Here is a 27,193-nt window from a genome sequence, read left to right on the forward strand (position 1 = left end):
CATGAGCTTTGAGTGGTTCTTTGTCAGACACTGGCCAACTGTTCATGCCCTCTATAGGTTGTAGGCAGTGACTATAAGTGTTGAGGAATGCTTTACTGAATAACAATTGGCAATGTAATCATCCAGGGTGTTGGTCCTGAAAAATATGGCAGAGATTGCATGGGGGCATGGCAACCCTGAGAATTGCCAACACCTGCATGAACACTCTCTTTTTCCTAAGTTCACAGTGAACCTATTTTCATGACGTTTAACTTCAAATTACCCAACACCATTATGAATTGCATGACACAAGCCTGACTCTGTGATATAGGCATTCAGTTTCTTATATATGTTGGGGCACATTTTGTGATCCACCTTTTTGATTTACTCTTATTCTCTTGGATCCTAACCATCATTTTCTTTCTAATTATCTCTAGCATGGTGATGATTGGGAAGAACCTAGCCTCAATGATCCATTTGTTGAATGACTCACATATGTTATTATCTACTGAGTCACAGTTAGAACCTAACATAAGCTCTGCTCCAGTGTTGAGGGTGAGTGTTCATTATTGCTTGAGCTCCTTCTCTGGTTTCTCTAGCCAAAGCTCCTTCTCTGATTTCTCTAGCCAATTTTGCTCTGTCCAAGTTGAACAGCATGGTGCATGGTGCATGGTGCATGGTGCCTTGGCACACTTCCACCACTTCTTCTATCACTCCTTGTTCCTGTTTTGCTTCTCTCTCATCCACTTAAAATCAATTTTTCTTATATAAGCTACTTTAGAAATTATATTCAAAATAAAAAAACTCAGTAAGTTCAATGGCTACTGAAAAAATCCTCTAATTGATTGAACAAGTTCCAAACGTTACAAAAGAATGTTCCCGTGGTTGGTTGAATAAATTCCTAATGTTATGGAACAAAAGAAAGAAACAAAATGAAAACACGAAGAAGCACGTGAAGAAGAAAGGAGAAATGAAACATAAAGAAGGAAAAATGAAATTAGTTAAAACTAAGAAAAATAATGAAAACTAAAAAGATAAAATGGAAATATTTTTTTCTCAAAGAAAGACTAAGAAACTAGAGAATACAAGAAAAAATAAACAAATAAACAAAAGAAAAAAAACAAAAGCATGTGGCTGTCAGTTATTGCGAGGTGGATCGTATGATAGGGCTTTCCCAAGTTCCCTAGGCTTTGTAATTGGGCTTGAATCTGGCAAACCCCAGAAATGTCATTTGAGGTATTTTGGTTGGCTGGCGGGAATGGTGGGATGAGTTTTGAGGTATTTTGAAACTTTAAAGTCATTCTTCTTTCAAATCAAGAGCCCAATTTGAAAACCATTTGCGCCATGGTGTTCCTTGTAATTAATACAACAAAATAAGATCAATATAAATATATTTTCTTTTCTTTTTAAATTAACAATAACAATTTGAATGTACTATTTCAACTATTCAAATACACTGTTTTCAACAAATCACATACAAAAGGTTGAGCGCGTTACCGCAAATTGTTGAAACAGATCTACCAGTAACAGCGTGTATCTACATTAGGAGTGTTGAATTTCATTTTAGTCACCGTTAAGTTGCTGTTTCTCCTTCTGACACTAAAATATCCTATGTCCTGCAAAATTGTGTATAGAAAGATTATTTTGTTTCCAAGTATTTTAACTTTTCGTTGTTCTTGCTCTTTTGTACACTGCAAATTATGGCTGGTGGTGCTTACATTTCACCTTGTTTACTCATATAAAGCAAGAAATGTCAAAGTTAGCTACTTTTACATCTCCTCTAAAAGGGGTCAAACGCTCTTTGCCTATTAATGCCTTCAATTACCCTCAGTTAAATCTTTTAAATTTTGAAGTTTAAATAGGAGTTATTCTGTTCACTGGATATGTTGCTAACCTGAATAGCAGATCACAGTAAATCCTAGTAAACCCCTCAGAATGATGAAATCAAAGTTATATAGAACTCTGACAAGATTGAGTGTCTGCTTCGATTAAACAGTATTACATAGTTACATCTCCACCAAATGGATCACTCACAAACAAAGAGAGCTTCGTCATTGGATATGTCGCTGAACCTGAATAGTAGCCAGACCTGGCCAAAGTCTGTCATAGATCCTATGAAAACTGAAGTGAGACTAGCTGAAATACCTTGACACAATTATCTGGTCATATGGCACTAGCTAAAAAGTACCTTGATAAGACTATTTGATCATATAGAACCCCTACAGCAAAGAATGCACCAAAGGCACTAGCAAAGACGACCTTTTCGTAAGTTTGTTCTTTGGAGAGAGTGGAGACTGGACCCGCCTCTGCTGAATTGCAATGGTGATTAAACATAGGACCACACAGCTTTGGGTTGCCGTCAAAGCTAGAATTTGTAAATGTACTAAACTGACCTGTGGTTGGCACAGGTCCCTCTAGGTCATTGAAAGAAACATTGAATTTAGAAAGGAAGTGTAGATTGATCAACGCGGCTGGGATTGCACCGGCTAGATGGTTGTTTGATAAGTCGAGCACCAGCAAGTTTGTGAGGTTGCAGATCGATTGTGGGATATCTCCATGTAATTTGTTGAAGCTCAAATTTAGTGCATGGAGCCCTTTCAAGAGACCAATCTCTGGAGGGATCACACCAGTGAAGTCATTATTTCCTAGATTGAGCGCTTTTGGAAAAGCACTGGCTTTGCGGTATTGAAGTGATGCATCTACATAAATTGGTAGCTCAAAGATTGTCGGATCCAAACGTGCTGCAGTCTTCGCTGATTTTAGCATCGGCATCTCTGTCAATGCTTCAGGAATTTCCCCAGTCAGACTGTTATTTGATATGTCTAGAGAGAACAGGTAGTTTAGACTGCTGATCCAGTCAGGTATTGGTCCACTTAGTTGATTATTATCTAAAAATAACATCTCCAAATTTGTGAGCTTCGATAACCAATGAGGTATTTTCCCCAACAACGAGCAACCACCTAAGTCAAGAACCTGAAGATTCTCAAAACCATCAATGCTGTCATCATTTGGCATGGTCTCATGCATGAAGTTGACCGTAATAAGAAGAGTGGTAAGGTTCCTGCAGCTCTTAAGGATTTGAAGTGTATTTGTGATGTTTGTAAAATTGTTCTGACCAAGTGATAGGAAGGTGAGGGACTTCAGATTACCTATTTGTGGTGACAGTTGCCCTTGTAAGTTATTGCCAGATAGCCTTAATGCAGTCAAATTTCTGCAAGAGTATATGCTTTCTGGAATTGTGCCGGTGAAGTTGTTGTACAGAAGGTCTAAAGTTTTTAGATTGTGTAGGTTGGAGAATTTGACCTTGGCAAGCTCTCCACTGAAATTGTTGCTACCGAGGTCGATGGTTCTGAGATTTGTGCAGCTACCTAGCGATGATGGCAGCTCCTCTGACAACTTGTTGCGGCCCAAACGGAGCTTCTTCAATCTCCTGAGCTGACCTATATCATTCGGAATCCTGCCAGTGAAGTTGTTCCCTCCAAGATCAAGGGTTTCCAGATTCCTGAGATTGATGATGCGTGCACCATCAAGTATTCCTTGCAAACCATTGTTGGGAAAAGAGAGGTACTCTAACGATGTAGCGCTGAAGAGTTCACCTGGGAGTGGCCCAGTGAGGTTGTTGTGGCCGGCCTTGAGCACTTTGAGCATGGAGCAATTACCAAGCTCAGGAGGGATGCTGCCACTGAGTTGGTTGTAACAGAGTGCAATCACAGTTAAGCCTGGTGAGCTGCTGCAGAAATGACTCGGTATCTGTCCAGTAAAGCTGTTGTTGCTGGCATTAAGTGCGACCAGACTGTTCATCACCTCCCATGTCTTAGATGGAAACTGTCCTGTAAACAAGTTACTCGATATGTTGAATACCTGCAGAGGCCGGCCTGGGGTTGAAGATGGCAGCTCACGGAGGTCTCCATTGAGGCGGTTGAAGCTGACGTCAAGAACGACGATGCTGTTGGACGACATCAGTTCCAGCGGCAGGCCACCAGACAGCATGTTGTGGGACAGGTTGATGCGCAGCAGGCCAGTGAGCTCGCCCAGGGATGCTGAAATGTGCCCCTCAAGGCCCTTTGAAGTGAGGGAGACGTCGGTGACTGTCCCATCTGCGCCGCAGGCAACCCCTTCCCATGTGCAGCAATGTGTGCCGTTCTGCCATGACAAGGCGAGGCCGCCATCCTGTGAAAGCCCAGCAAGGAACTGGAGGAGGCAGCTCTTCTCCTGCTCCGTGCAGGAGCTTGTGGGTTGGAGAAAGGCGAAGAGCAAAAGCGCAAGGGAGAGGCCTAAGAAAGGAGTGGGAAATCCATTGCTAAACTTTTTGCAAAAGCGCATGGCTTCGCGATGGAAGAAACTAGCATAAAAAAGCAGATACTTGAACCTGATGATGACCGGATGGGCAATGGCCTAACGAGGAAAGTGCATGAGGAGGAGGAGGAAGAGGAACGATGACAATAAGCAGCCCCTGCTTGATCTGCCCTGTTTGTCTCTTGCAGCCGTAGTCACCACAATAATGATGCTGTCGGTGTCGGCACACATCCTCACTGGTTTTCTGCACGTTTTGCACCAGGTAGCAGTCCCTGTCGAGCCGGTTCAGGTCTCGCCTATGAGCCAGTCAGGAACTTGACCGCCGGTCAGCCGCCGACAGAAGATCCGCACCTATAAGGGCTCCGGCCCGAGCCCCTCCGAGGGCTCCGGTGAAGGTTTGTGGGTAGGCTACGCTAGCACAAAATAAATTTTTTTCTACCGCATTCAACCAGGAAGCCATACGAGTAGGGGATCATGAATCGTTACCATTTGACGAGCAGTGCAGCGGAAGAAGAGTTGGAGCAGACCAATCCAACGTCGTGCGCGTCAAGTAGTCGATCGTCAACCTCGTCCCGAGCACGTCCCGAGCACCTTCCGAGTACTCGCGGGTACGTCCCGAGTACTCCCGAGCAGATCAGCACCGCAATAGTAACAGCGCCTCTACGGTATCCACACGTACAAGGATGGAATCGCCGTGCGCCGGTGTGCTAGCACCGCGCGCCCGGCTAGGGTTTCGAAGGGAGTTCGGGAATAGGAGGCGGCCAGGGTTTCTGAAAAAACTCAATGCGCCTTGGCCCCTGCCTATTCTTATATAGAGCACGCTAATGGGCCTTTAATCAACATTAAACCCCATTATGACTCTAAACCCGAATGGTCCTTTAATCAACATTAAAGCCCATTAGCAGATCCAATCCGCAAACTCGATCGCCTCTAGGGCATATTACCAACATCCGACTCCCGCGAGGGCTTCTGCTCCCGCAAGGGTCCTCGCTCCCGCGAGGCCCGAACCGAGAAAGTGGTGCCAGATCCACCAGACCAAGTGGCATGATCTTACGGAGTCCGCACGATCAAATGTCTCATCGAGCAGCGCCAGAGGGACCGCGAGGAGCCCCGCAGGGGCGACGACGATAGAGCCACCCCCGACAACGAAGAGCTCAGCTTCCAAGAGCCTGAGCACACCGTCGCTTTCATCGACGGGGGCGCATACACGCCCTCCTCCCGCCGCAACGTCAAGACCATGCGACGCGAGGTGTGCTCGGCGACCCCGAGCACTGAGGCCGCAAGGCCCCTGAAGTGGTCGGACGCCCCGATCACGTTCAGCCTGGCCGACCACCCCGCCGGTACTGCAGGCGTGGAGCGACTACCTCTGGTAGTGTCCCCCACCATCTGCAACGTAAAGATCAGCAGGATACTAATTGACGGGGGCGCAGGCCTGAACCTCCTTTCCCGGGAGGCCTTCGAGAAGCTACAGGTGCCTTCTAGGCGTCTGAAGCCGTCGCTCCCCTTCTACGGGGTCACGCCCGGGCACTCCCTGCCCCTCGGGCAGGTCGAGTTGTCTGTGACATTCGGGAGCCGGGATAACTTCCGGACGGAGAATGTCATCTTCGACGTCGTGGAACTTCCCCTCCTCTACAACACCATCCTCGGGCGCCTGGCGCTCGCTCGGTTCATGGTGGTCACCTACTATGCGTACCTCACGGTCAAGATACCAGGCCCTACGGACCCCATCTTCGTGTCCGCCGAGACCGGCAGCGCCGTCTCCTGCGCCGAGCAGTTATACTCGGCCTTGGTCTCAGCTCGGGCCGAGGTCGAAGGTCACCTAGGGGGCCCGGGACCCTCTTCATCCAAACCCCGACTCGCTGCCGACGCCTCCATTCCTACGAAGGAGGTCGTGGTGGGCGAAGACGCTTCCCAGGTCGTCCGAATCTGCGGTGACCTGGGCAGCAAATAGGAAAGCGTGCTCGTCGTCTTCCTCCGGGCTAACGTCGACGTGTTTGCATGGCAGCCGTCCGATATGCCCGGGATCCCTAGGGAGGTGATCGAGCACTACCTGGCTATGCGCCCGGACGCACGGCCAGTGAAGCAGAAAGTCCGGCAGCAGGCGCCCAAGCACCAGGAGTTCATCCGAGAGCAAGTAAGTAAGCTCCTTGATGCCGGCTTCATCCGAGAAGTCCTCCACCCCGAGTGGCTGGCAAACCCAGTCATCGTCCCGAAGGCCAACGGCAAGCTCCGCATGTGCGTCGACTACACCGACCTAAACAAGGCTTTCCCAAAAGATCATTTTCCTTTACCCCGCATAGATCAGATTGTAGATGCAACCGCGGGGTGCGATCTTTTATGTTTTCTAGATGCAAACTCTGGTTATCACCAAATCCGTATGGCCATAGAGGATGAAGAAAAAACTTCTTTTACCACTCCGGTGGGGACTTATTGCTATGTATCGATGCCATTTGGTTTGCGCAACGCTGGGTCATATTTTCAGCGCGTTGTGCGCATTACCCTTGACTCACAGGTTGGCCGCAACGTCGAGGCTTACATCGACGATCTCGTGGTCAAATCCCGAGACCGCGCCACCCTGCTTGAAGATCTAGCCGAGACTTTCAACAGTCTCCGCACTACCCACTTGAAGCTCAACCCCGAGAAGTGTGTTTTTGGGGTACCTGCGGGCAAGCTCCTCGATTTCTTGGTCTCTAGCCGAGGAATCGAGGCCAACCCAGAGAAGATCCGGGCCATCGAGCAGATGCGACCCCCAGCTCGACTCAAGGAAGTTCAGCGCCTCGCCGGCTGTATGGCGGCCCTCGGGCGCTTCATCTCCAAGCTCGGGGAGCGAGGACTCCCCCTCTTCAAACTCCTCAAGAAGGCCGATCACTTCGACTGGACACCGGAGGCCGAGCAAGCCTTCCGCGACTTGAAGAAATACCTCACCTCGCCGCCCGTACTGGTGGCCCCCTCCGAGGGCGAGCCACTACTGCTCTACGTCTCGGCCACTTCTCAGGTCGTGAGCATAGTACTGGTGGTAGAGCGTGACGAGTGCTCGGGGCAAAGTGCTGGGTCCCAGCTCCCGGCCGCCTGTAACACCCTAATTTTTATAATTCTAAAATTTTCTCAATATTTGTTAAAGTTCAAATGAGTTTAAATATTTTATTTAAAAAGAGAGAAAACCCTATTTTATATGAAAGAAGAAGAAAATGACATAGGATATAAGTGAATATTTTGCATTCATGCTGAATTAGGCAAATAAGATTTTTATTTGATTTTTGATGAATTTATTTGAAGAGTTTTTGCCTGGATTTTGAATTTGAATTTGGATTTGAATTCATAGGAAAAAGAAAAAGAATAAAACCTCTTCTGGGCTGCCTTTTCTCTTTTCGGCCCACCTTCTCCTCGGCTTCGGCCCAGCCGCCGCCGACTTCCCCTCCCACCTGGGCCTCATCCCAGCCTCGGCCCAATCGCGCGCGCCAGCCCACGCGCTGAAGACACCGCGCCGAGCTGCCCACACCTGAGTCGCCGACATGCGGGCCCCGCTTGTCAGGTCCTTCTTCCTCCTTCGGTCGGATTCCGACTCGAACTCAAACATGCGCCGGCCGCCGACTTCCGATTCGAATCCGAGCCATCCCGAGCCTTAGAGCTTCTAGACTTTCGCCAAATCAAAGCACGGGATCTCCTCTATCTCTAACCGACCATATGTCTAAGGATTTCGCGTTTAAACGAGGAAACTGAGCCCGGATTTAGCCCTCCACCGCCGTGTCCGAGTCAAACGCGTTGCGCCGACGCCCTGGATGTCCCGAGCCGCCTATATAAGTAGAAACCCCCTCCCCGAACTCATCTCATCCGAAAAACGCCAAGACCCGAGCCTTAGTCGTTGAGATTGAAGCTCGCCGCACCGCCATCGCCGCCGCTTCAGCCGAGCTCGCCGCCACGCCTTTCCAGAGCAACACAGAGCAGCCCGAGCCCACCATTGCACGCGCCTGCCTCTGCTGAAGCTCTCCCCGCCGTCGCCTTGGCCCCTGCATCGCCGAAGCACCCTCTCCGACGAGTTCCCGAAGCAGCCGCCGCCCCCTTCCATTGCCGACCGCCTTCCCGTGCCGCCAAGCCCGCGGTAAGCCTCAAAACGGATTCCCCGCGCTCCCCCCGATTCTTTTGCGCCGCTCGTCGTCGCCGTCAGCGAGCCCTAGCCGATTCCGGCGAGAATCCCGGCCATGCGCCGCCGCTACCCCTCGGGCGCCGCCATGTTCCTCCCCTCCAACCGCCCGATCTGTTCTGTGCCGTCGGATCTGTCCTCAACGGCCTAGATTAGATCCCATCTGTACCCTTTCGCTGACCAACCAGAGGCTGCCACGTGTTGCCACTTAACCCAGTCAGCAACCATGCCATGTCAACCATCCACCTCAGCCACCACCTCAGCCTTTTTGCTGATGTGTCACCCGTGTCACCATGCCACGTCAGCCTGAGCTACCCAGTCAGTAATTCAAACCTTTTTCAGTATAAAAATAAATCTGATAATTCCTTTAATTGGTAATTTTGCAATTTAGCCCCTGAACTTTTCTGAAATAAGAAAAAGAGCCCTGTCTTTTTGCAGTTAGTTCCCTATACTTTTTCATAATTACATTTTGGTCCCTCTATTTTTACAAAAAGGTCCCTGGACTTTCTGTTAATTCAATTTAGGTCCTTTTTCTTTTTCCAGATTTAACCCTAGACTTGTTTTAGCCTTAACTTTTTCATCGTAACTCTGATTTAAGCGATTCTTGCGCCGATGGATTCGTTTTTCAGTGCTCTTTCTTTTTAGCCAGTTTTTATCTCGTTGTTCTTTTGTTTTGTGCTCTGTCCTTAGTGTATCTTGTTTGTTTATTTACCGGTGATTGTGCGATTAGCCGATAATGTCCCGGATCAATTTGAAGAACATCAAGACCAGGAGCAAGAATACACTGAGCAGCAGCAAGGAGAAGGCAAGTGTCCTTGATCATATTGAACCTATATTTTTAAATATTTTATTTTACAAAACTGTATGCAATGTGTGTCAATATGATGGGTAGTCACCTATGTTAGGGTTTTTCCCTAGATATTCCTTTATCATCCTTGGAACCTAGATGGTTTATGGTTAGGAGTCTTTTATGGGAGATTGCTTAGCCTTGCTTTTGGGATATTGGGAAGTGTCATAATTTTGACTAATGAACATATGCAGTAATGATGGTTAATATGATAATGTTTTAGCAACCTGGAACCTTAGGTCTTGAGCATAGGGATGTTGGTGATAGTTGTCATGGTTATGACGTTGGATTAGTGTTTGCTCAAGTAACCTAAGTAAGGACTGGTTCGTGGAGCGACAACCCAAGAAGTAACGTACCAACCACGAGGCTGATATGGGTAAGGTGTGACATACTGATTAGAGTCTGTCCAGTGTGCGTTGGGTCAGCACAAAAGGGGGCTTCTGGGTAGGAGCTTTGCTTGCGTAAAGCCTGGCGGTGAAACCTAGTGGGCAGACATGCACTGGATTAGTCTCTAGTTTGTGGAAAGTGTCATACAGTGATTCCTTATGTGTGTTAAACTTCCTGAGCACACATAAGCCGCACTTGGTTTTGGCCGTTAAAACCGGGTGTGACACCGCCCCCGAGCACTCCCCAGTCCTCGCGGCTCCCCCTGAGCAGGGGGTCGAGCCCGAGCGCTTGGCTCCCCCCGAGCAGGGGGTCGAGCCCGAGCGCTTGGCTCCCCCCGAGCAGGGGGTCGAGCCCGAGCGCTTGGCTCCTCCCGACCAGGGAGTCGAGCCCGAGCGCCCGGCCAGTCCCGACCAGGTCGCCGAGCTCGGGGGCTATGACAGGCCCTCAGGTGAAGCCGTAGTCTGGGCCCGCCATGTACAGCGACTAGTGTACTTCATCAGTGAAGTCCTCCGAGACGCCAAGACAAGGTACCCCCAAGCCCAGAAACTGCTCTATGCCGTGCTCGTCGCTTCCCGGAAGCTGCGCCACTACTTCCAGACGCACAAGGTCTCGGTGGTTATCATGTATCCGCTAGGGCCCATCCTCCGGAACCGAGAGGGCACTGGGTGCATTGTCAAGTGGGCGGTGGAGCTGGCAGAGTTTGATCTGCATTTTGTCAGTCGCCAGGCGATCAAAAGCCAGGCGCTCTCTGACTTCATGGCAGAGTGGACGCCTGTCCCCGAGATCGACCAAGAAGAAATTTCCGCCTATCCCGGGCACGATGCACCCGGGTACTGGATTATGCACTTCGACTGTTCCCTCACGCTGAAAGGCGCGGGGGCCGGTGTGGTTCTCACCTCCCCAACGGGTGAAGAACTCTGGTACGTCGTGCAGCTGTAGTTCTGAGCAACTAACAACATGGCGGAATATGAGGGCCTCATCGTCGGCCTCCGGGCCGCAGTGGGCCTCGGGATTCGTCGCCTCCTGATAAAGGGAAACTCCCAGCTGGTGGTCAACCAGGTATCGAAGGAGTACCAGTGCACGGATCCTCAAATGACGGCGTACGTGGCGGAAGTCAGGAGGCTGGAGAGGCACTTCGATGGCCTGGAGCTGCGGTATATATCTCGCCGCGACAACACTCTGGCCAATGACCTTTCTCGCATGGCCACTTCCCGTGCGCGCGTCCCTGCTGGAGTCTTTGAAGAAAGGCTCACACGGCCTTCCGTCTTGCCTGCCGACCAGGACGAAGGGGAACCCTCGAGCCTATTTTAGGGGACCCAGGCGGTGCCCTCAGTGGGGAGCCCCGTCAGGGTGCCGCCGCCCGGCGAGTGCGCTGCGCTTGCTGGCAGTTCTCAAGATGCCTTGTGGATGGATGAGATCCGATGGTACTTGAAAGAAAAGTTCCTCCCCGGGGATGATGCCTCTGCCGAGAGAATTGTGCGGCAGTCCAAACGCTATGCCATAGTAGACGGGGGTCTCTACCGGCGCGGCACGGACGGTGTCCTCCTGAAATGCATCACCCGGGCAGAAGGCGGCGAGCTTCTCGTTGAGATCCACGAGGGCGAGTGCGGTGGCCATGTATCATTCCGCACGCTAGTCGGGAAGGCCTTTCGGCAAGGCTTCTACTGGCCTACAACTCTCCAGGATGCTTCCGAGTTGGTTCGGCGCTGCAGGGCGTGCCAGTTCCACGCAAAGCAGATTCACCAGCCAGCTCAGGCTCTTCAAACCATCCCCCTATCATGGCCTTTTGCGGTATGGGGGCTAGACATTCTAGGCCCATTCCCCCAAGCAATCGGGGGCTATGAGTACCTCTACTCTGCGTCTCCAGTTCGACCAGCGCGCTCGGCTCGGGGGCTGGAGCCGGCCTCGGCGCCTCCAGCCGTCCTTGGTCTCCGGCGGCGTCCTTAGGCGGCCTGAAAGGAAAAATAGGTCAATCTCCTAATCCACTCTGGGCGAAGCATGTTCGGGGAAAAGAAGAAAACTTACGCAGTCTTCGGTCTTCGGTATTGGCATCGCGATTTCGGGATCTTGAAGTCCAGGCCCGACGGCTTCGGCCCAGAATCTTCCCTCCTCTTCGGCAGGGGGCTCTACGGGACCGCCGCGGAGTCTGTCTCTGGCGGCGGAATGGCATGGGCAGTTACTGTAGATGCGCTCCCATGCCGGCCTTGGTCTCTGGGCTCCGGTGCCCGGGGCCTCATCTCCGCCGAGGTGCCCGTCATCGACGGCGGGCCGGCTTGGGCACTCGCTGTAGACCCGCTCGAGCGCCGGCCTTGGTCTCCGGGTTCCAGAGCCCCGAACCTCGCCTCCATCGCCGACCCCGCGCCGGACGATTGGCCGCCCCGGCCTCCCTCCTTCGCACCGCCCGCCGACCGCCGCTGCCGTGGAGGTGATGGCAACGAAGAGGACGTTGGCGTAGGCACGAACGCCCGAGGAGCTTTCCTTTGTCCGCCCCGCTCCCGGCCGCCCGCGGCCCCCTTGCCGCTCTCCTGCAGCCTGCTGCAGGTGGCGCCCCCGCCAGACGCCCTCGGAGCGCAGCCGGTCGCCTCATCCACCCCGGGAATTTGGATAGTCCCGGGGTTCCGGCGCCCTGGCCGGTCCACCAGGCCCTGGGCATCGAACTCGGGCAGCGTCGGTTGCAGTGCCACCCGATTCGGGTCGACACAGAGCACCATCTGTTCCCGGGGGAGCACTGCCCGGGTCAGGTCCTCCACGCCGGTCACCACCCGGAGCAGGCCCGCCAGCGCCGCCTTGTCCAGGTCCCAGTCCTCGCCGATCTGGGTCCTGGTGATGTCCTGGGAGCCCGTGTACATCCAGCAGGGGCGGACCCGCTCCCGCAGAGGCGCCAGGCAAGGGCACAGGTAGTCCGCCACCACCATCACCGACGTAAGGCTGGCCTGGCGTAGGTCCTCGATGCGGTCCAGGACCGGCTGCATCCGCTTGTCCTCCGACGACGGCGCTTCCCAGATTAACTTCTGAGGTTCCGCCACCACCTCCGACAGCGTAAGGCGGTCGTGGGGGCTGACATCGACGTAGACCCAGTCGTGTCGCCAGTCGTCCCACTTGCTTCGCAGCACTTACGGGATGTACAGCTCCACCAAGCCGTCCTGCAGCCGGAAGGTGCAGCAGCCAGCGACGTCCGTGGTGGAGTAGCCCCTCTTCTTCCCGGCCAGCCGCAGCACAAAGAAGTGCCAGAACAACGACACTGACGGCGGCACCCCGACGAACATCTCGCAAAAGTGTGCGAAGATCGCCAAGATGACGACTGAGTTCGGGCTGAGGTGCGCCAGTTGGATCCCGAACGTGTCGAGGATCTGGAAGAAGGTGGAGAATGGCGGCACCAGCCCGGCCGCCACGAATGAGACGAGCAGTCTGCCACGTGGCACCTTCCCACGGGGTTCATCTCCACGAGGTACGAAAAAGACTAAGTCCCGGGAGAGGGCGCTCAGGGCCACAAGCAGTGGTCCCCGAGTACCCGGGTTCCCCGATGATCTGCGAAGACTAAGTGACCTAGAAGAGAGTGCTCAGGGAGGTGAACAGTGACCCCCGAGCACCCAAGTCTCTCGACGACCAGGAGAGCCGAGTACCGGGAAGGGTGTGCCCGGGGCTACGAATAGTGGCCCCCCGGGCACTCGAGTACCCCGAGGACCCAAGGAAGGTAGTTCCGGGAGAGAGTGCTCGGGGCTGCGAGCAGTGACCCCTGAGCACTCGGTTCCCCGAAGACCCGCACAGTGAAGTCCGGGAGAGAGTGCTCGGGGCCGTGAACAGTGGCCCCCGAGCACTCGGTTCCCCGAGGATCAAGAGAGGGTGTTTCCGGGAGAGAGTGCTCGGGGGGGGGGGGGGGAACAATGATCCCCGAGCACTCGGTTCCCCGACGGCCCAAGGAGTCTTCCGTTGGTGGCCCCCAAAGAGGTCCAGCGATGAGGTGTCAGCCAGTGAAAGGCCCGATGCCGCATTTAAGAGCATGCGTGGCTTGTCACCTCCAACTGCTCCCGCCACGCTCGATGTCAGTCCCTGCCATATTCTGACAGAAGGCCGTGCGAACATTTAATACGCGGGTCCCATCCCACGTCATCCGGCTCGCCTCGGGATAGCTTCGTAGGCGTATAAGAAAGAACGGGCACGCCGAGCCGCTCTGCGGCTGCCTGGTGGGCCCTCTCCACGGCGCCCGTTGCCAGCGCCATTATGACGACCGAAAACCGGGCGGGTGGCGCGTTTTTAACCCCCTGTCACTTCGCGCAGAGGCCATGATGACTCTCTTTCCATTTATGGCGCCTTGGAACTCGTGCCCTCCCTTTCGGGGCACGGTACTACCGGCGGGTATTTAAGGCAGCCGGCAGGCACAGACAGAGGGAGATAGACAAGAAAAAGCTAACAGAAGAACCCAGAGCAGAGGACGCTCGAACTCTCAGGCACTTGCTCAGAGATCGAAGAACATCTTCGTACAAGCATAGAAGCCCAAGAACAAGGGGCCCGACGCTCTAGGATAGACAGACATTTTTGTAACCAGCACATTCCTGAGAGACATTCTCAGGGCATTTATAGCATCTACACAGGAGTAGGGTATTACGCTCAGTGCGGTCCGAACCTGTCTAAAAATCCCTCCAAAGCATCTACTGCGTTCTGCATTACATCATTCCACACCACCTGCCACTGCATTCATACTCATTTATTTCTCCAACAAACATATTCAGAATCATCCCCCCGGCCGAATCTCAAAAAGGGGTCTCTCAGGATCCCTGTGATAGGAGTTAACCCTCCGACAGCTGGCGCACCAGGTAGGGGGGTTGCATCCCTGAATTTGTTTGTTTGTTTTTTCCTGCAGAAAAAATGGCTTGCAGCGCCACCCGGTTCGGTTTGGCGCAGAGCACCAGCTGTTCCCGGGGGAGCACTGCCCGGGTAAGGTCCTCCACGCCGGTCACCACCAGGAGCAGGCCCGCCAGCGCCACCTCGTCCAGGTCCCAGTCCTCGCCGATCTGGGTCCTGGTGATGTCGTGGGAGCCTGTGTACATCCAGCTGGGGCGGACCTGCTCCCGCAGAGGCGCCAGGCGGCGGCACAGGTAGTCCGCCACCACCATCACCGACGTGAGTCCAGCCTGGCACAGGTAGTCGATGCGGTCCAGGACCGATCACATCCGCTCGTCCTCCGCCGGCGCCGCCTCCCAGATTGACCTCTGGGGCTCCACCGCCAGCTCCGGCAACATGAGGCAGTCGTGGGGACTGACGTCAATGTAGACCCAGTCGCGCCGCCAGTCGTCCCACTTGCTCCGCAGCACTTGAGGGATGTACAGCTCCGCCAAGCCGTCCCGTAGCCGGAAGTTGCAGCAGCCGGCGACATCCGCGGTGGAAAAGCCCCTCTTCTTCCCGGCCGGCCGTAGCACGAAGAAGTGGCGGAATAGCGACACCGACAGCGGCACCCCGACGAACATCTCGCAGAAATGCGCGAAGATCGCCAAGATGATGACCGAGTTCGAGCTGAGGTGCGCCAGTTGGATCCCGAACGTGTAGAGGATCTGGAGGAAGAAGGTTGAGAACGGCAGCACCAGCCCGGCCGCCACGAAGGAGACGAAGATGACGATGCGCTCCGGCCGGCCCGTGACGGGTGGGAAGCTCGCCGGCCTCACCACCGAGGCCTCCCGCTGGCCTTCGGGCACCATCTCTTCCACACCTTGTCCGCTGCCTCCTCGTTGACGAACCGTGACTTTGGCAGTATGCTGTCGACCCCCTTGTCATGGCGGCTGCCTCCTGCCCTCGGCATTGTTTCGTCGTGGGGGTGTGCTGGAGCGGTGAGGGAGGAAGGGTGTGCTGATTGGCCTAAGGGAGGGCGAAGGCTCTGGAGCGCAAGAAAGAAGAAGAAGAAGGCTCGATCGCGAAAATGGCGTAAAGGGGCGGCGGTTCACTCCCCTCCTCCTTTTGTACCCCAGGGATTTCAAACGACGCCTACCGTGGCGCACTCGGCGAGACAAACTTCCTCAGCCAGCGCGGGCGCCAGGTGTAACACCCAGTTTTAAAGGAACAAAACCGGGCACAACACATGTATGCCAGGAACAACTTCCATACATGCGCTTACATCATTAGTGTTATCATCACAGTGCAAAAGATACATCGTACTTAACCTTATTACAAAATGACCCGAGGGTCAGAAAGAAAACACAGCGGGAGACAAGAGGGGTCTTCAGCGCCAGCGGCTCCAGCTTCCACAGGCGAAGACGTCAACCGGGGGCTCCACAGCCTAGAACAGCAGCTCGGGATCGAAGTCGTCGAGGTCGAAGGTACCAGCTTCAAAGACAACTTCTGATTGGCGGAAGAATGCAGGGGAGAATAACAAGGGTGAGTACAAAAGGTTGTACTCCGCAAGTGCAGGGGAAAGTAGGGTATGAGGCTTTAGATAAGAAAAAGGCTTGACAGGGGTTATTAGCACTAAGCAACTAAAACTATGACTTAACCTATACTTCCAACAACAGGCATCATATTTACTAGGTGTGAAGACACTTGTTATAACCAAAGGGGTTTGACTCACCGGGTATCCCATATCCGGTTACCCAAAGCTCACCAGATAATCCCATTACCTGGCTACCCGACCAACCATACCAAAACCCAGATCCAACTAATCTTGAAGAAGTCCAAGCTCGCTCTTGACCGTGAGCACGGCTGATCGACCAGTTTGATACTCTGCAGAGTTTGCACAGATCCACGAGTCGTGATTCCCTTGTTACTCCATACTTCCGGGTAAGGAGTCGGGGTCTCACTACAAGGCCTTTACAAAACTCCCGCCGATTTGTAGGCACCCACTTAGGTTTCACCGCTAACAGCCGACCGAGTCACTGCAGAAGCCCCCTCTTGTGCCACATACTCGACCAGTGATGCCCACAGAATCGGTGGTCGCTAATTATTTGGCCAGGCCGTACCCATATAGGCCTCGTGGTTGTACGGATATAACTTGGTTACATGCCCAAGAACCGGTCCTTAGGACCCCAAACAGATACATACACAAACTTGCCATAGGCACCACCACAATCCATCCATTCTGTTGGGAAGACCTATACCATGTTGCTACAAAAGAATTACCATTTTTCCACCTGGATAGTGTTACATAGTTCATTAATCAATATTAACCATTTTTCCCACCCGGACAGCGCTAGCATGATCTACCCCTCTTCTTAACCCGATACATCAATGGTGACAAGGAAAATATCGAGACAAAACTAGTAAACCCTAGCATGGGATATCATTTTGGACAGCATGCATATTGAAGGATAAAAACTACACCTGCAAGTCCTAAAACTGGTATAGAAATGCTCAAGGTCACTTGCCTTCACCGGGTTGCTACTCAAAGTCCTCGAAAACTTGGTCTTGGAGGTTGTCGAACTGCTCAGCTCCTAAACGACGGACCGGAAAAACACAAACCAAACAAAACTCTAAGAACAGTATACCAAACAGTACTGAAACTATTCAAAAACTCTACAAAAAGATTCTACACGACGCTACGAACGATTTGACGTGAAAATCGCCAAAATCGGAGCTACGAGCAAAAAGTTATAAGCTTTTGAAGATGTAGGGACTTTACTGCAAATTTTACATGTTTTCCAGAGAATAAACCGAAATATTTTTATACTGAAAATTGGATTAGGACGCAATAAAACAATTACTAAATAATTTCTCAATTGGAAATGATATGGAATTGGTCTACGGGCTTGTGGACCACTTGAAAGAGCATCGGTCCACCGGTCCATGGTGGACCGAAGGGGTATAAAATTGGCCGGTCTAATCCGGGCCGAAGAACCGGGATCTGACGGCCGGAAATCAACAAAGGGGGTGGCGCCGGCGGTTTCAACGGTGGGAGCGGCGGCCGGCGACGACGGGGACGGCGGCGGGCTCGCCAGCGATGCGCAAAAGGCGCATCCGGCCACGGATTACATCGGGACTTGGCGCATAGCAACGAGGAGCTCACGGGGAAACTTACCGCGGGCTTGTCGGCGGCGGAAGAGGTTCGGAGGTGGCCGGCGACGGAGAACGGCGGGCGGAGGTGTTCGGTCTTGGCGGGAACGGCGTCCGACGGCGGGAGAAGCTCCAAGAAGCGCCGGAGTGAGCTCCTAGAGGTCCGACGGCACCAAAAGAGCAAAGAACGAGCTTAATCGCGGTTCGGTTGAGGAGAAAAAGAGCGGCGACCGAGCTCCTTACCGGCGGCAATGGAGGTGAAGGCGGCGGCTCGAATCCGTGCACAAGAGAGAGGGGAAACGGGGTATTCGGGTGCGGAACCGAACAAGGATGCCGATGGAGCCCTTAAATACCCGAGAGGAGGAGTGGAACGGCCGGATTCGAGGAGATTCGACCGGCGGCTCGAATGAAATAAAAACTTCGGTTTCCATGCAAAAGAGTGGGAATTCAAGGGGGAAACGGCTCAAATGGAGGGAATAGGGGGCGGCGATCACGGTGGTGTGGTTTGATTGGAGAGTTAAGGCACGGGGAGGCTTCTATTTGAAACGGCCGCGGCAATTGGGGCGTCGGCGTCCGGTGGCGGGATGAAGAAGAAGGTGAGCCGGCGGCTCGGCAGCTCGGGCGGGAGGGTGGCTCGGCTCAGAACCGGGCCCACTTGGCAGCGAGGCGGGCGGAGGTGAGGCGGCTCGGTGGGCGCGGTAGGCCGACTCGGCCTGCGGGCCGGCGCGGGAAAAGGAGGGGCGCGGCCCACGGCGGGAGGGAAAAGGGAGGGGGAAAGAGGCGGGTTGGGCCGGCGCGGGGAAGACGGCCCAGGAAGGGTCTTCTATTTTAGAAATCTTTTTCTTTGCTTTAGGTTTCAAATTATTTTCAAAAGAGATTTTAACTGAGCGAACTCTAGCGAATTTTAGCAAAATTTCCCACACAATAAAACCTTATTGCAACTACAACGGCATGAATGCGACAAACATTCAACCTATTCCAAATTAAATTTAGAAATTAATTTCCTATAGAGCTTAAAATGAAATCCACTTATTTAATTTCTAGCAAAATTTTAAATTATTGCAAATTTTGAAGTTTTGGGTGTTACACCAGGAGAATCTCCCTCAGTCCCCGCGGATATCAGTAGTTGCCACGCACTACCCTCGATCTGCGCAGTTGCCACGCGCGCCGCCTGCCTCGTTATCACACGCTGCCTGCCTCGTTATCACGATCCTCAGAAGTTGGGCGGATACGCGACCGTTCGGCTCCCCGTTGGGCCGTACCATAAGCCTGGGCCGGAGAGGCCAGCGCCTGGGAGTACGCCACGTGGCGTCGGTGCTGGATTAGGCCTCGATAACAACGAAGGCCCCATCCGCAGTCTCTGGGCCATCGCCTGCCAGTCGGTGCATCAGGAACCAGGGGTCTCCGAATCCTGAGGCCAGGTCAGCAATCCGCCACGCGGCGCCCTCCTGCGGGGATCATCTCCGTGAGGTACGAAAAGACTAAGTCTCGGGAGAGGGCGCTCGGGGCCGTGAACAGTGGTCCCCGAGTACCCGAGTTCCCCGATGATCTGCGAAGACCAAGTGTCGGAAAGGGAGTGCGCGGGGTCATGAACAGTGCCCTCGAGCACCCAAGTCCCCCGACGACCAGAAAAGCCGAGTACCAGGACGGGTGTGGCTCGGGGCCGCGAACAGTGGCCCCCGAGCACCCGAGTACCCCGAGGACCCAAGGAAGGTAGCTCCGGGAGAGAGTGCTCGGGGCTGCGAACAACGGCCCCCGAGCACTCGGTTCCCCAAGGATCCGAACAGTCGATTCTGGGAGAGAGTGCTTGGGGCCATGAATAGTGGCCCCCGAGCACTCGGTTCCCCGAGGACCAAGAGAGGGCGTTTCCGATAGAGAGTGCTCGGGGATGTGAACAGTGACCCTCGAGCACTCGGTTCCCCGACGGCCCAAGAAGTCCTTCGTCGGTGGCCCCCACAGGGGTCCAGCGGTGAGGTGTCAGCCAGTAAAAGGCCCGATGCCGCATTTAAGAGGGCGCGTAGCCTGTCACCTCCAACTGCTCCTGCCACGCTCGGTGTCAGTTCCTGCCACATCCTGGCAGAAGGGCGTGGGGACATTTAATGCACGGGTCCCATCCCGCGTCATCCGGCACGCCTTGGGATAACATTACGAGGCCCGAGGCACTCCGCCTGTCGCTCTGTTGTGGCAGGCGTACAAGACCGAACGGGCACGCCGGGCCGCTCGGTGGCTGCCTGGTGGGCCCTCTCCGCGGCGCCCGTTGCGGAATGCCATCATGACGTCCGAGACCGGGCGGGGGGCGCATTTTCAACCCCCCATCACTTCACGCAGCAGCCATAATGACTGCTTTCCCATTTATGGCACCTTGGAACTCGTGCCCTCCCTTTCGGGGCACGCTACCGCCGGCGAGTATTTAAGAGAGCCGGCGGGCACGGACAAGAGAGGTCGGATCCAGCTCTCCAGCGCTCAGTACGGCACTCTGAGAGATTGAGAAACTCTGGAACACATAAGCTGAGACCACCGAAGAACAAGGAGCCCGAAGCTCTAGGATAGACAAACATTTTTGTAACCAGCAACATCCCTGAGGAACATTCTCAGGGCATTTATAGCATCCACACAGGAGTAGGATATTACGCTCAGTGCGGCCCGAACCTGTCTAAAAATCTCTCCAGTGCATTTACTGCATTCTGCATTAGATCATTCCATCCCACCTGCCATCGCATTTACATCCATTTATTTCTCCAGCAAACATATTCAGAATCATCCCCCCGGACGAATCTCAAAAAGGGGTCCCTCCGGATCCCTGCGACAGGAATTCACCCTCCGACAAATATATTTGCATTTTCTACATCTGATAACTGTTCCTACCTTTGACATTTTAGTGCCTTTGGGGCCCTCACCTTGTTCCCTTCTCCTCTCTTTCTTAGGTCTACCTGGCATCCTTCATACCCAGGAGCTTTGAGTGGTTCCTTATCAGACACTGGCTAACTGTTCATGCCCTCTACAGGTTGTAGGCAATGACTATAAGTTTTGAGGAATGCTTCTACTGAATAACAATTGGCAACGTAATCATCCACGGTGTTGGTCCTGAAAAATATGGCAGAGATTGCATGGGGGCATGGCAACCCTGAGAGTTGCCAGCACCTGCATGAACACTCTCTTTTTCCTAAGTTCACAGTGAACCTATTTTCATGACGTTTAACTTCAAATTGCCCAGCACCATTATGAATTGCATGACAGAAGCCTGACTCTGTGATATAGGCATTCAATTTCTTATATATGTTGGGGCACATTTTTGTGATCCACCTTTCTGATTTACTCTTATTCTTTTGGATCCTAACCATCACTTTCCTTCTAATTATCTCTAGCATGGTGATGATTGGGAAGAACCTGGCCTCAATGATCCATTTGTTGAATGACTCACATATGTTGCTATCTACCGAGTCACAGTTAGAACCTAACATAAGCTCTGCTCCAGTGTTGAGGGTGAGTGTTCATTATTGCTTGAGCTCCTTCTCTAGTTTCTCTAGCTAATTTTGCTCTGTCCAAATTGAACAGCATGGTGCATGGTGCCTTGGCACACTTCCACCACATCTTCTATCACTCCTTGTTCCTGTTTGGCTTCTCTCTCATCCACTTAAAATCATTTTTTCTTATATAAGCTACTTTAGAAATTATATTCAAAATAAAAAAAACTCAGTAAGTTCATTGGCTACTGAAAAAATCCTCTAATTGATTGAACAAGTTCCAAACGTTACAAAAGAATGTTCCCGTAGTTGGTTGAATAAATTCCTAATGTTATGGAATAAAAGAAAGAAACAAAATAAAAATACGAAGAAGCATGTGAAAGAAGAAAGGAAAAATGAAACATAAAGAAGGAAAAAGAAATTAGTTAAAACTAAGAAAAATAATGAAAACTAAAAAGATAAAATGGAAATATTTTTTTCTCAAAGAAAGACTAAAAAGCTAGAGAATACAAGAAAAAATAAACAAATAAACAAAAGAAAAAAAAAACAAAAGCGTGGCTGTCAGTCATCGCGAGGTGGATCGTATGATTGGGCTTTCCCAAATTCCCTAGGCTTTGTAATTGGGCTTGAATCTGGCAAACCCCAGAAATGTCATTTGAGGTATTTTGGTTGGCTGGCTGGAATGGTGGGATGAGTTTTGAGGTATTTTGAAACTTTAAAGTCATTCTTCCTTCAAATCTAGAGCCCAATTTGAAAACCATTTGCGCCATGGTGTTCCTTGTAATTAATACAACAAAATAAGATCAATATAAATATATTTTCTTTTCTTTTTAAATTAACAATAACAATTTGAATGTACTATTTCAACTATTCAAATACACTGTTTTCAACAAATCACATACAAAAGGTTGAACGCGCTACCGCAAATTGTTGAAACAGATCTACCAGTAACAGCGTGTATCTACATTAGGAGTGTTGAATTTCATTTTAGTCACCGTTAAGTTGCTGTCTCTCCTACTTGACACTAAAATATCCTATTTCCTGCAAATTGTGTATAGAAAGATTATTTTGTTTCCAAGTATTTTAACTTTTCGTTGTTCTTGCTCTTTTGTACACTGCAAATTATGGCTGGTGGTGCTTACATTTCACCTTGTTTACTCATATAAAGCAAGAAATGTCAAAGCTAGCTACTTTTACATCTCCTCTAAAAGGGGTCAAACGCTCTTTGCCTATTAATGCCTTCAATTACCCTCAGTTAAATCTTTTAAATTTTGAAGTTTAAATAGGAGTTATTCTGTTCACTGGATATGTTGCTAACCTGAATAGCAGATCACAGTAAATCCTAGTAAACCCCTCAGAATGATGAAATCAAAGTTATATAGAACTCTGACAAGATTGAGTTTTCGACTTATTTGGTCTGCTTCGATTAAACAGTATTACATAGTTACATCTCCACCAAATGGATCACTCACAAACAAAGAGAGCTTCGTCATTGGTTATGTCGCTGAACCTGAATAGTAGCCAGACCTGGCCAAAGTCTGTCATAGATCCTATGAAAACTGAAGTGAGACTAGCTGAAATATCTTGACACAATTATCTGGTCATATGGCACTAGCTAAAAAGTACCTTGATAAGACTATCTGATCATATAGCACCCCTACAGCAAAGAATGCACCAAAGGCACTTGCAAAGACGACCTTAAAGACGACCTTTTCGTAAGTTTGTTCTTTGGAGAGAGTGGAGACTGGACCCGCCTCTGCTGAATTGCAATGGTGATTAAGCATAGGACCACACAGCTTTGGGTTGCCGTCAAAGCTAGAATTTGTAAATGTACTAAACTGACCTGTGGTTGGCACAGGTCCTTCTAGGTCATTGAAAGAAACATTGAATTTAGAAAGGAAGTGTAGATTGATCAACGCGGCTGGGATTGCACCGGCTAGATGGTTGTTTGATAAGTCGAGCACCAGCAAGTTTGTGAGGTTGCAGATCGATTGTGGGATATCTCCATGTAATTTGTTGAAGCTCAAATTTAGTGCACGGAGCCCTTTCAAGAGACCAATCTCTGGAGGGATCACACCAGTGAACTCATTATTTCCTAGATTGAGCACTTTTGGAAAAGCACTGGCTTTGCGGTATTGAAGTGATACATGTACATAAATTGGTAGCTCAAAGATTCTCGGATCCAAACATGCTGCAGTCTTCTCTGATTTTAGCATCGGCATCTCTGTCAATGCTTCAGGAATTTCCCCAGTCAGACTGTTATTTGATATGTCTAGATAGAACAGGTAATTTAGACTGCTGATCCAGTCAGGTATTGGTCCACTTAGTTGATTGTTATCTAAAAATAAAATCTCCAAATTTGTGAGCTTCGATAACCAATGAGGCATTTTCCCCAACAATGAGCATTCCCTTAAGGAAAGAACCTGAAGATTCTCAAAACCATAAATGCTGTCATCATTTGGCATGGTCTCATTCATGAAGTTGACCCCAATAAGAAGAGTGGTAAGATTCCTGCAGCTCTTAAGGATCTGAAGTGTATTTGTGATGTTTGTAAAATTGTTCTGAGCAAGTGATAGGAAGGTGAGGGACTTCAGATTACCTATTCGTGGTGACAGTTGCCCTTGTAAGTTATTGCCAGATAGCCTTAATGCAGTCAAATTTCTGCAAGAGTATATGCTTTCTGGAATTGTGCCGGTGAAGTTGTTGTACAGAAGGTCTAAAGTTTTTAGATTGTGTAGGTTGGAGAATTTGACCTTGGCAAGCTCTCCACTGAAGTTGTTGCTACCGAGGTCGATGTTTCTGAGATCTGTGCAGCTACCTAGCGATGATGGCAGCTCCCCTGACAAGTTGTTGGAGTCCAGATAGAGCTCCTTCAATCTCCTGAGCTGACCTATATCATCCGGAATCCTGCCAGTGAAGTTGTTCCCTCCAAGATCAAGGGTTTCCAGATTCCTGAGGTTGATTATGCGTGCACCATGAAGTATACCACTCAAATCATTGTTAGGAAAAGATAAGTACTCCAACGAGATAGCATTGAACAGTTCATCTGGGAGTCTACCACTGAGGTTGTTACGGCCAGCCTTGAGAACTCTCAGCATGGAGCAATTACCAAGCCTAGGAGGGATATTGCCACTGAATTTGTTGTAAGAGAGTTCAAGCACAGCAAAGGATGGAGATATGCTACAGAAATGAGTTGGAATCTGCCCAGTAAAGCTGTTGTTGCTGGCATTGAGCGCAACCAGACTGTTCATCACCTCCCATGTCTTAGATGGAAACTGTCCTGTAAACAAGTTGCTCGAGATGTTGAATACCTGCAGAGGCCGGCCTGGGGTTGAAGATGGCAGCTCACGCAGGTCTCCCTTGAGGCGGTTGAAGCTGACATCAAGAACGATGATGCTGTTGGACGACATCAGTTCCAGCGGCAGGCCACCAGACAGCTTGTTGTGGGACAGGTTGAGGCGCAGCAGGCCGGTGAGCCCGCCCAGGGATGCTGAGATGTGCCCCTCAAGGCCCCTTGAAGTGAGGGAGACGTCGGTGACTGTCCCATCTGCGCCGCAGGCAACCCCTTCCCATGTGCAGCAATCTGTGCCATGCTGCCATGACAAGGCGAGGCCGCCATCCTGCGAAAGCCCAGCAAGGAAGTGGAGGAGGGAGGTCTTCTCCTGCTCCGTGCAGGAGCTTGTGGGTTGGAGAAAGGCGAAGAGCAAAAGCGCAAGGGAGAGGCCAAAGAAAGGAATGGGAGATCCATTGCTAAACTTTTTGCATGAGGAATGTAGTTGCTGCTGCATGGCTTGGCGATGAAAGAAACTGGAGTTAAAGCAGATACTTGAACCTGATGATGACCGGATGGGCAATGGCCTAACGGGGAAAGTGCAAGAGGAGGAGGAAGAGGAACGATGACAGTAAGCTGCCCCTGCTTGATCTGCCCTGTTTGTCTCTTGCAGCCGTAGTCACCACAATAATGACGCTGTCGGTGTCGGCACACATCCTCACTGGTTTTCTGCACGTTTTGCACCAGGTAGCAGTCCCTGTCGAGCCGGTTCAGGTGTCGCCTATGAGCCAGTCAGGAACTTGACTGCCGGTCAGCTCGCCGGGCGGCCGCCGACAGAAGATCCGCACCCATGAGGGCTCCGGCCCGAGCTCCTCCGAGGGTCCCGGCTCCCGCGAGGGCTTCTGCTCCTGTAAGGGTCCTCGCTCCCGCGAGGTCCGAATCGAGGAAGTGATGTCAGATCCACCCGATTAAGTGGCATGACCTCACGGAGTGCCGCACGGTCAAATGTCTCATCGAGCAGCGCCAGAGGGACCGCGAGGAGCCCCGCAGGGGTGACGACGATAGAGCCACCCCCGACAACGAAGAGCTCAGCTTCCAGGAGCCTGAGCACACCGTCGCTTTCATCGACGGGGGCGCGTACACGCCCTCCTCCCGCCGCAGCGTCAAGACCATGCGGCGCGAGCTGTGCTCGGCGACCCCGAGCACTGAGGCCGCAAGGCCCCTGAAGTTGTCGGACGCCCCGATCACGTTCAGCCTGGCCGACCACCCCGCCAGTACTGCAGGCGTGGGGCGACTACCTCTGGTAGTGTCCCCCACCATCTGCAACGTAAAGATCAGCAGGGTACTGATTGACGAGGGCACAGGCCTGAACCTCCTTTCTCGGGAGGCCTTCGAGAAGCTACAGGTGCCTTCCAGGCGTCTGAAGCCATCGCTCCCCTTCTACGGGGTCACGCCCGGGTACTCCCTGCCCCTCGGGCAGGTCGAGCGGCCTGTGACATTCGGGAGCCGGGATAACTTCCGGACGGAGAACGTCATCTTCGATGTCGTGGAACTTCCCTTTCTCTACAACACCATCCTCGGGCGCCTGGCGCTCGCTCTATTCATGGTGGTCACCCACTATGCGTACCTCACGGTCAAGATGCCAGGCCCTGCGGACCCCATCTTCGTGTCCGCCGAGACCGACAGCGTCGTCTCCTGCGCCGAGCAGTTATACTCGGCCTTGGTCTCAGCTCGGGCCGAGGTCGAAGGTCACCCAGGGGACCCGAGACCCTCTTCATCCAAACCCCGACTCGCTGCCGACGCCTCCATTCCTACGAAGGAGGTCGTGGTGGGCGAAGACGCTTCCTCGGTCGTCCGAATCGGCGGTGACCTAGGCGGCAAATAGGAAAGCGCGCTCGTCGCCTTCCTCCGGGCTAACGTCGACGTGTTTGCATGGCAGCCATCCGATATGCCCGGGATCCCTAGGGATGTGATCGAGCACCACCTGGCTATGCACCCGGACGCACGCCCGGTGAAGCAGAAAGTCCGGCGGCAGGCGCCCGAGCGCCAGGAGTTCATCCGGGAGCAAGTAAACTCCTTGATGCCGGCTTCATCCGAGAAGTCCTCCACCCCGAGTGGCTGGCAAACCCAGTCATCGTCCCGAAGGCCAACGGCAAGCTCCGCATGTAAGTCGACTACACCGAACTAAATAAGGCTATTCCAAAAGATCCTTTTCCTTTACCCCGCATAGATCAGATTATAGATGCAACCGCGGGGTGCGATCTTTTATGTTTTCTAGATGCAAACTCTGGTTATCACCAAATCCGCATGGCCATAGAGGATGAAGAAAAAACTTCTTTTACCACTTCGGTGGGGACTTATTGCTATGTATCGATGCCATTTGGTTTGCACAACGCTGGGTCATCTTTCCAGCGCGTTGTGCGCATTACCCTTGACTCGCAGGTTGGCCGCAACGTCGAGGCTTACATCGACGATCTCGTGGTCAAATCCCGAGACCGCGCCACCCTGCTTGAAGATCTAGCCGAGACTTTCAACAGTCTCCGCACTACCCGCTTAAAGCTCAACCCCGAGAAGTGTGTTTTTGGGGTACCTGCGGGCAAGCTCCTCGGTTTCTTGGTCTCTAGTCGAGGAATCGAGGCCAACCCAGAGAAGATCCGGGCCATCGAGCATATGCGACCCCCAGCTCGACTCAAGGAAGTTCAGCGCCTCGCCGGCTGCATGGCGGTCCTCGGGTGCTTCATCTCCAAGCTCGGGGAGCGAGGACTCCCCCTCTTCAAACTCCTCAAGAAGGCCGGTCACTTCGACAGGACGTTGAAGGCCGACCAAGCCTTCCG

General features: G+C 52.1%; 2 protein-coding genes across 2 annotated transcripts; both read right to left on the minus strand.

Annotated features, from left to right (window-relative positions):
* Positions 1-1,962: 1,962 nt before the first annotated feature.
* LOC133918385 (receptor-like protein 2) lies at positions 1,963-4,421 on the minus strand. Its single transcript, XM_062362247.1, has one exon. It carries the CDS (start codon positions 4,300-4,302, stop codon positions 2,143-2,145), a length of 2,160 nt encoding a protein of 719 aa, XP_062218231.1. The 5' UTR covers positions 4,303-4,421; the 3' UTR covers positions 1,963-2,142.
* An 18,036-nt stretch (positions 4,422-22,457) lies between these two features.
* LOC133918387 (receptor-like protein 2) lies at positions 22,458-24,990 on the minus strand. Its single transcript, XM_062362249.1, has 2 exons — positions 22,932-24,990; positions 22,458-22,844 (listed from the first exon to the last, which is right to left on the minus strand). The coding sequence occupies exons 1-2, from the start codon at positions 24,874-24,876 to the stop codon at positions 22,690-22,692; spliced, it is 2,100 nt and encodes a 699-aa protein (XP_062218233.1). The 5' UTR covers positions 24,877-24,990; the 3' UTR covers positions 22,458-22,689.
* Positions 24,991-27,193: the final 2,203 nt, after the last annotated feature.

This window comes from Phragmites australis, chromosome 5 (genome assembly GCF_958298935.1).
Source record: "Phragmites australis chromosome 5, lpPhrAust1.1, whole genome shotgun sequence".
Lineage (NCBI taxonomy): Eukaryota > Viridiplantae > Streptophyta > Magnoliopsida > Poales > Poaceae > Phragmites > Phragmites australis.

What these genes read in the sequence shown, in the direction of transcription:
- LOC133918385 (XM_062362247.1), bottom strand. Translation starts at nt 4,302, where the DNA reads ATGCGCTTTTGCAAAAAGTTTAGCAATGGATTTCCCACTCCTTTCTTA.
- LOC133918387 (XM_062362249.1), bottom strand. Translation starts at nt 24,876, where the DNA reads ATGCAGCAGCAACTACATTCCTCATGCAAAAAGTTTAGCAATGGATCT. An exon ending in AGGACCTGTGCCAACCACAG is followed by an intron (nt 22,845 to 22,931) that starts GTCAGTTTAGTA and finishes GCAATTCAGCAG; the next exon opens with AGGCGGGTCCAGTCTCCACT.